This window comes from Thermobia domestica, chromosome 5, assembly GCF_964235325.1.
Source record: "Thermobia domestica chromosome 5, izTheDome1.hap1.1, whole genome shotgun sequence".
NCBI classification, from domain to species: Eukaryota; Metazoa; Arthropoda; class Insecta; order Zygentoma; family Lepismatidae; genus Thermobia; species Thermobia domestica.
The window spans coordinates 1863381-1873594 of record NC_137458.1 but is presented as its reverse complement, the minus strand read 5'-3'; the positions used below and the strand labels follow the sequence as shown (position 1 = coordinate 1873594).

Sequence of the window (10214 nt, the reverse complement as noted above, 5' to 3'; positions counted from 1 at the left end):
GAGTAGAAAGTCAGCAGCAAACTCATACCTTTCGATTTTATAAGTAGGTTTGATCATGTAACGGTTGCAATTTGTAGGCCCGCAACTTCAGTCTTTTACGCACATCATCATACACAGTACTTTTAGGCACTCCTAATTGTAGACTACGTCTGGCCAATGACTTCTTCGGGCTCCAAACACAAGAAACACGGATCTGTTCAACATCATCTTCAGAAGTTCTCGGTCTACCTGGTGATTTTGCTTTTAGAACACTACCGTTTTCCTTGAAAGACTTCAGCCAATGACGGATACTTTTTGCTGTAGGTGGCTCACCACCATACTGACGTCTAAAATTATGTTGCACTGTTATAACCGACTCAGTTTTCAGAAACCAAATAACACACTGCGCTTTCTGTTGCGAAGTCACATTGTTGCTGAGTTGCTCTGCGCTGCACGCCTGCCTGAACTGAACTGAGGAAACAGAAGGAAAAACAGCACTGGTCCGTCTCAAGGCCAAGCAGACCTGCCAGCTGCAAGGGAGCCAAAATTGGAGAGTTGATGAATCAACCACCACAAACTAGAATAGTGTATGTCACTTTGTACAGATTCTAGGACATATTAAAACTAGGGAGTTCTTTTTCAAACACACTGTATTGTTCCGCGAAGCACGGATTATAAATCAATGTCACTGGCGAAAAATCCAATTGTCCACAGTCACCCGACATCAATTATCTGACATCTTGTTCTGTAGGTGTGTCTGTATTAGACAACTAGACAATTCATTTAGATTGAATGAGTGGGATTAAGAAGGAAAAGATTCCATATATATTTATATCCAGTATTGCCTTTCTTAATCTTACCTATTCAATTCACCCTTTAGAGATGGTTGTCAAGTCTTTCTTCAGACAGAGAGAAAAAAAAAAAAAAAAAAAAATACGTGCAAATGAGGCTCATTATGTCCTCAACAAAACGATTAGATATTTATATGGTACACCCATCCCTAAAGGGTTATAAGGTCGTACAGGAAGAAAGGTTATAATAGTAATGAAACGAAACTATTCTAATTGTTGATTTATTTTATGATGTATCAGATGTCTTTACAAGCAATGCAAGAAAATGAAAGCCACAAAAGATGAGAAAATTGGAAAACTGTGAATGCTATGTCACTTTGTACTTGCCCATCATAAAAATTGTTTTCTCTCAGCATCTAATTCTGTTAACCCAAAGCAGCTGAAGAAATGCGAGGTTTAAAAACTGCCATCCGACATCTGGTCCATCTTTTGAGTACAAAGAAAGCTTTGAAAAATAAAATACAGAGAAGGGGGAAGAAAAGTCTTTGGATTTCCTGCTTCACTGAAAGCAAGGATACACACAACGAAAAGTTCTTATTTTTTCCATTAAAAAGAAAAAGAAATTAATAGAAAAGAAAGATTGAACATGTACCTCCGTTTAGTTTTAAAAAGTTTAATGTAATACCATGTATGTATACATATGTATAATATATTGAAATAGATTATATAAATACACATATTTGGGCTGAAAATTTTTAGAACTGGAGAATAAGCGAGAAACCGTTATAAACAACAATATGATGGATACAATTTTCATTCATTTTTGTTTCCTACATTCTAGTTTATGGCTCTTTTAAGACTGACTTCACGAACTTGTGAAAAGATAGAGCTTGTTTCAAACCAGTAACATATGCTGCCATCATCACACATTTAAAGCATTTACGAATTATTGACTACATACATTTTGTAGATTTTTCAACTCTCTCAAAATGTCATAGATCTGATAAAAGCAGGAAATTTTGACATCCAAATATTTTAACATATGATCATTTACTTAAAATATCACGAGACTAGTACCAAATCACAAGAACCGTTGTTTCCATTGGACTGTAGCCGAAATGCAACTACCGTTATAATAAAAACCTGCCGATAAAGACATCCAATCAGCTTTTATTTACAGCTATTACAGCTCGTTTACGTCCAAGACAAACACTGTTGTTCAGTGACTAATGTCATACGTAAACTTTCAGACAGAACTAAACGAAAAAATCCTTGTAACGATGATGATGGCAGAACATCTGGTATTTCTATCACAATGCTACATATACGTACCTATAAACATAAAAAATGGTATCAGGGGAACATGAAACTTCAATGTGAAGGTAGCAATTTTTCTTTTTTTTTTCTTTTTAATATATGGAGTTTTCACAGCAGAGTTGACTTTTAAAATCTTTTAAACATTTTTCTCCTATTTTTAAATATTCAATCTGAACTAAAGCCCACTGAGAATTATCACTAATTCTAGCGCTGGCATCTTGAGCAACATACCAATGATATAAATCACAGCTAAAACTTGAAAAACCGATTCACCCGAACACTTGTGAGATATGAGAACTGGCGACAGAATAAATAATAGTACGGCAAACCATTACCTTAATTGTATTGTATAAAACAAAACAAAAAAAGGGGCCACCACGGTTATGAAAAAATGTATTGAGACAACAAAGAAACACACATCCCAGAGGGGAAGGGGGAATGCAACAATACATTTCAAAGCTTCCATCTAATTTAAGAAACACAAAAACAGAAAAAAAAATAATATAGGAGGGGAGTAATAAAAATGACAATGTTTTAGCGCTTCACTACACAACAAGATTTCTTATTTAAAAGAAAAAATAAATAAACCAACTTTGAAACAAAGCCTAACAATGATATTTTTTTTTCTATATGACGTCAAGTCTTCACACAATTCCTTTTTTCTTTTTTTTTTAAACTTAAGCTTTTTTCTTTAAAAACATAAAAATGCTGAATTATTTTCAGTTCATAATAAGTGATGATGGAACTTGGAAGATAAATTCTTGTCCCTTTTTTTTTTTTTATTACTTTCTTCTATCTTATCATTAACAACTACTCAGTAAAAACCAACAGGCTGATCATCTGAACCATATAAAACCCAATACTGTAATATCGAATAACAACAAATAAAAATGCCATGCAGTAATTTCCAACATAAATATTAATAAATTACGTCCCTCACACAAGAAAATTGTTGTTATTCCCAGCTATCAGATCACTCAATGTGAAATCTAGAAACAAAACCATTTTTTAAAGCGATTATAGGACTCATATGCTGGCAAAAATAAAGCATTAATAAATGTAGCAACTATGTAATACACAATTATAAGGTTTAAACTTTTAAAAAGTGGTCAGCTTTTGCTCAAAATTCACAGATTATAAAAAGAGGAATACAATCTGAAATCGGGTATTTCATCTCTAAATGTTGTTATTTCTTCTATACAAAGAATAATTATCTAAAACGACGGCTAATAATTGCTATTCTGTATAAATATCAAAATGATACAGTCAACACCATTTGACTCGTAAAAGCTTGTCGCTGTACTTCCCTGACACGTAAAAGTATTGCTATAAATTCCATTACACAAAAGGTAGTTAACATAAATAGTGGACATGATCGATTTTCTCACACCATACCTTTTGGACGTGCAAATTCAAAGATTGAACAATGAGCGACTGAGCCGTCAATTGGACCTGGGTCTCCAGTTACCGCGACAGCTGTAAACCAAAGACCCGAGTTGATTCACAGTCCAGTAGCATACTGTTCACTCTTATAATTTTATTTAAGATAGTTGACACTTTTACATGCCATCGGACACTAGCGGACAAACGTACATTGTTTTTTAGCTTACGTACCACAGGAAAAAATGAAATTTAAAAACTAAGATGTTCTCCCACTGTGACTGGAGTTGCGTATAAAGCATTACTTAAAAATCTTCTTATGAACAAAACTCATAGTGCATATTTATACTCACTACTTACACTGTATGTCGTCAGTACAAATAGACCATTATATACAGTTTCCCTTTACACTTTTCCTATATAATTCAAAATACTTATGTTGGAAATCAGAATGCATGTTATTTACAATTTCTTAAAAACTGGAAACACTTTTTAGAATTACCATAACTACAAATTGTCGTATACAGAGATTTTCAGGACTTAAAGCTCTTATTCACAATTACATTTTTTTTTTTTTTATTTTGATAAGATTTCACATTTTAGTAATACATTTTTCTTAAAAATTAGAAAGTTATTACAATAACTTAAATTTTCCATCACTGAATTTTGTACATAAAATTATTTTTACAAGTTTTCACACTGATGTATTAACAACGTTTAATAAAAAGTGACAGCTGTTGCAAAGTTGGTTTTCTCAAAATGAAAACTTCCAAAATTACATAAAACAATTATTTACAAGCCTTGACAGTAATTCAGTTTCATACAGTTACTTGGAATGTAGCATCGAACGGGTTACAGTCAGTCAAATTTTCTGTATTGACTTATGAAGCACATATTTCCCTGTTTCGTTTAGATTTTTACACTTGATTGAAAATTTTGAATTGTCAACATATCCAGTTGAGAAAGGGGTTTATCTTTTATCAATCAACCTCCTTCCGTTTCAAACTGAATAAAAGATCCTATAATGAGAGGAACCGATTTCCTATAGCTTCTCTCATCTTCTAAACCCTAAATGTGCTACATTTCTTTTTTTCCTGCAAATAAAATATGACCTGATATTGTTCACTATGGTTCAGATTGAACATCGCCCATTGCTATATGCCCCAATGTTGACTCTACAACTAACAGGTCCAATTGACTTTCTCAATTTCCCATTTGAATTTTAACCTAAGAATTTTTCTTTCTTTCTTTTCAGTCTTCATAATACAGATATCTCCTGTATGCAAGCATCAGAGACGATCAGCCAGAGTTAGGAATACGTATTTGGTAGCTAGGCTTGTACAAAGTAGGATTTCCATTCAATTTCATTGGAGCTAATATTGATGACTATTTCTACGAATAATTCCCAATCTTACTGACGTCTCTTTAATATTCCCATTTTCAAAACTATCAGTTTTTCATGCTTGTATTTGCTCTTGCTTTAATCTATAGAAACAAATAATAGTAATAAAAAAAGCTCCCAACACCACATTTCGAAACTATCGAATAGATAGTTTAGTCTGTGATTTCGGGGGCGTTTTTTTCTTTCTTTCTTTCTTTCTTTCAACTACAATATAGATGTATATATTTATATATATAAGAAGGAATTCTAAAGTTCTCAAATAGCTTTCAGTACTGTTCCATCAGGGAACTTACACTATTAACAGGTCACTCACTCTTAATATGCAAACACCACTTATACGCACATTACATACATACATACATACACATTTTATATATATTATATATATACATATGCATATATTATATATATAAAATGCAAATTCATTATCTATTAACAATCATTCACTCATAGACACATGTATACAAGAAGGTTTGTCCGTAAGAGACAGACCAAGAAGAAACAAAAGAAAAAGCCGACGCAACACAGAATTTACTCGAATACCTCTTTATACATCTTTTCTTTATATATATATATATTTATTTATATTTATATATTTCTTCTCTCGTTCATCCATTCATTCTTATTGACACATACAAACTATCACACGTGCTACGAAACAAAGATAGCTTGAAAAAAGAAGTAAACGTAAGGCAAACCTTAAAGATTAACAGTTGAGAGATGTTATTACCCACACAATAATAATAATAATAATAATAATAGTAATATCATGTCTCCACTGTTCTTCCTGTTCGCAATCCGTATTTACAAATATTTCGGAACATATATATTTTTCGCCAAAGAAAACATCATCTACTGTTTACATACAAAATAATAATAATAATAATAATAATAATGATTATGATTGGGCGTAGGGTTGACAAGGTGGGAGCGGGATATGATGAAAATGGGATGAAGGCTGCTGTTGGAGACATTCTATGTAATATATATAATAGACGCTGCGTGGTTATTATATATACTAGATATTAGTTTGAGCCAGCTGCCCGTTGACTATCGGTTTCTCAGTCTGTTTCTGGCTTCACGAATGCTTCACCACGATAACTCCCGGTCGCACTTGTTGGTGATGCTGTAACGTCGACGCAAGCGTCAAGTGACTCTGGCTTGGGGCATTGGCGTTTACTACGGTGGTCGAGGAAGAAGGGGTGGTGAGGGCACGGTAGCCAAGATCAATGGGATTCACTTCCACCTTCAAAAGACTGGTTGTGCTCTGGGGCGTGGCGGGAGGCACTCGGCCGGCGGAGGTGGTGAGCGCAAGAGGGGCGTCTTGGGGGCTGCTCTGACTGTGAGGTAAGTCATCATTGAACAGATGGTCACCTTCCAGATGGCGAATTGCTTCCACAATAGTCTCCAGGTTCTGACGAGACCTGCTTGCCGGATACAGACTAAAAAGAAAACATATCAACCCAACATTAGAGTCAATCAACTATTATTATCATTAGCATTATAATTAATAGTATGATAAACCACCAACGCACTCGCAAATTAGAAAACTTGAAAGTAATGTCATGAAATATAAACTAAATATTCTTTTCCAATAATTTTTGAATAACAGCCTTTACTACTGGAACGCTTCTCAGTGTCACATATGAGTCTTAGGCTCAAACAGTTGGGCAACAAAGAGCACTGCGAATGCACTTAAATTACGCAGAGAAAAATTAACTACTGAAGTCAAACCATGATTTGTATGTCACATATAAATAAGTTAATCGTGAGCTGACCAAGAATGGTCCTGGTATAAACTGTAATTAACTTCTATTGCAGCTAAATAAATTGCTCTCAAGTTCTAAAGGAATATCAATGCTCCCCGATACAAATTATTATTAGAAGTTTGCCAAGAAGCTCCTCCACACATTAACTGAATCGTGTGTGTGTGTGAAAATGTTTTATTAAAAAATTAATTATATTCTAATCATCGATGATTTCCACATATTGGATCGTTTGAGTCCTTCAAGAAAACTATTCTTGAAGTTAAGTGTTCATACTAACATTAAGGAATATTTGCTATGTAAAAATACAGATACTTAGCAATTTAATGAAAGCACGTGGGTCAGATATCTGCGTTGGTAACAGTCAGCGGCAAACGCAGCGACAGGTTGTAGGTTGTAGTGCGTTAGAGGAAATTCCATATTACCTGACAACCAATACAACGGCAGTGTGCAATACACTGGGCAGACGGTGATAGTGTGAAATGCGCGACCTCTCATATTTCCAAAGGGAGCAAATTGTGCGAGTGTGTTGGGTGTGTCGAGCTGGACAGTGTTTCAGGTGATTAAGGCCTACAAAACCACATCGAAATAGCCGTCGGAAGGAAGTCCTCACTGACAAATCCTGCCGAGCATTAAAGCGGACTGTCATTCAGAATATTCAGGTGCCTGCGGAAAAGTGACGAAAGAACTTATGTAATACTTCCCACACCCTGTGTCGATTATCACATGACATGGACATACAAGATCGAGTTCCCCGAGAGAAACAACTGATAAAGGACCATCATGCTTTAGCAAGAAGCTGATGGAGGTATTAGCAAGCAAACATGGACCGCTGATGACTGGAAACGTGTAAAATGGTCAGATGAGTCATCACCTTGCTTCGCACCATGGGGCGTGTTTGTGTATACTCGAGACGTTCTATTGGTCCCCAACCGGCTTCCTTTGTACTCAAGCAGAAAATTTACCCTAACCGCCCTCATAAGTAACACTCCAAATAAGCCATAAACGGCACGTGTTCGGTGTCGAAGTAATACGTTGTTGCCATCGCTAAACTTTTATCAATGGATACATTATATAAAAATAATAATAATAATAATAATAATAATAATAATAATAATAATAATAATAAGTAAAACAATCATTACAGGAATTCAGTATAATAGTATGGACAGGGGCGGTCAAGGACGGATTTCTGGGAGTGGCAAAGAAAGATTGTACTTTTTACTCATCGGGCTTTTGCGGCACTGGCTTGCAGAGGGGGAGGACAGGGGCGAACCACTTAACGGTTCGTACAAACGTTATCGTTATGGAAGTTACATAATATTAACAATATGCTATATTTAAGAGTAATATAAGTACATATCATGAAACTAATGATTGATTTCTTTTTTCTCTTCATTACAACATATCCAAATTGAATTCAAATTAAAAGAAATATTTCAGTTTAACGTCCCACAATTATGCCCTTCAAGCTAAAGGAGACGGAGGATGCATAAGCAAGAGAGTGAAAATTGCAAAATCGCTTTCTTTTTGAGCAGGTCAACTGGCAGGCCACCCTCAACTGGAAGGACATGTTGAATTATCCCTCTCATGTAACAAAGAAACACGCGGTTTCCTTCAATGGTGTTCCGCTTCCTTTGTAGCCGCCTGGGGACGGTTTGAGCGATTTTACTGTATAGCGGAGCCCAAAGATATGTATGATCCAGTCTCCGCCCTACCGTGAAACACGCAACGAGCCGCAATATGCTAGTTTTCAGTGGGTTTTATGCTGACCCTTACCGCCCATGATTATGTCGCCATTTTATGTTCCAGATGTTGTTTCCAAGCAATGGTGCCATATTCCAGGATGATAAGCGCCCATTCACAGAGCTGGAGCTGTTGCGACGTGATTTGATGAATATCAGGATGAGGTTTAACACCTCCCTCATCTGCCCAATCCCCAGACTTAAACGTAATGGATTATCTATAGTCATTTTGGAGTCACCCTCAACACACTCACGGAACTGTCCACCTACTACCATTCACTACCTCTATAAGGGTTCACATATTGATTTCCTTGACTAAGCGGGTCCATTTTCCCTGACCCGACAAACTGCGAACACTATTTTATATAGTTAGGTTTAGAAAAATAACTTTCTTTTTTAATCGGCCTCCACCATTCCCGTAGCCATTTTTTTAAAGTACAGCGTAAGCTAGTTTCTTACTGTAATTGCTTATTTTGAGTCAAATTTCCTATATTTGGATTACCAGGGCGTCTACTAAACTTCCACAATGAATTTTCGTGACCTTTTCTTTACCAAACCATAAAATTTCCTAACATTCAAGAGCGAATTTGGGTGCAAATTATGCCGAATTTTCATGCATACGATAGAAGAAGGAATGCTTTGCTTGCGATTTAGTAGCGTCTAAAGCGTATCATAAAGACATTTTTGGTGGTGAATTTTGACGTTTTATAGAACAAAATTTTCCAGTCTATGCTTATATTTGTACAGATAAAAAAAAAAAAAAAAAATCGTGACGCAAAAGCTAAATTTCTTGACTTTCATGACATTTTCTGATTTCATGACTTTCGTGACCGATAGACACACTGATTACAATAGGACATTAGTACTGTACCAAACATTGATCATATCGTCGTCGGCAATTCAAAACCTGCTATGTGCATTTTGCAGGAGAAGCGAAAAACAGTATCCTGGTTAGATTTTTCGCTTTATAAAAGTGATGTTATAAGTAATATTTGATGTTGCGCACGTAACTTGATACCTTTTCAAGTTACTTGAGAAGGTATCAAGTTACGTGCAGCATCAAATATTACTTATCACTTTTATAAAGCGAAAAATCTAACCAGGATACTGCTTTTCGCTTCTCCTGAAAAATGCACATAGCAGGTTTTGAATTGCCGACGACGAATACTAACGATATCTTTAATATTTCGATATTCTGAATACACAAACAAGTAAATATATCATAATTTAGCTTCTCTTTCATTACCTACGTCCAACAAACATTTCTTCTGTAGCATTTTTTTTCTTTAATTTTTTTTTTTCTTTCAAAGTTGCAAGATTTAACCCTTTTCGGAGCTTTCTTAATATCTAAAGATAATTTTATTTTTTCAGCCTCTTTCTTACACCTTCTTTTCGAATTGATTCTTCCAGGTGTTGTTCACAACTTCTGTGGGCAGGTATAAAAAAAACTCTGATTCTTCTCTGACATCTTGCATTTCGAAGCATTTTCCTCACTCATTTTAATACCCCTTAATTTCAAGTCAGTGTGAACCTTGTCTACAACTCTACTCCACATCGCTTAAGAACTATTTGGGGACAAAAGATGATTCAACACGATATTCATTTGGTAAGTTGTACTTCCAGGTGTTTTCATTAAACAGATACGTATTTCTGTACGTATAGATGAGCAAATACTGTCGAGTGAGATGCTGCGGTATATACAATGATCTAGTATTTAGTATTACGATCATGATACTAATATATACACATGTTACTATATCACTAGCCTATTTGTACACTCACGTACTGTTACGGGTACTCAATTGGTTAATTTCAAGTTCCGCGTCCCTTTCAG

At 35.2% G+C, this 10214-nt stretch overlaps 1 protein-coding gene across 5 annotated transcripts in view; it reads right to left on the bottom strand.

Moving 5' to 3' along the window:
* Positions 1–1037: 1037 nt before the first annotated feature.
* Positions 1038–10214, bottom strand: part of crp (transcription factor cropped) — a 93875-nt gene continuing 84698 nt past the window's right edge. For all 5 annotated transcript variants that reach the window (XM_081758107.1, XM_081758110.1, XM_081758106.1 and 2 more), the window contains one exon: positions 1038–6311. In XM_081758107.1, the coding sequence (XP_081614233.1) occupies positions 5948–6311 (364 nt within the window). In that variant the 3' untranslated portion in view covers positions 1038–5947. The remainder of the gene's footprint in view (positions 6312–10214) is intronic.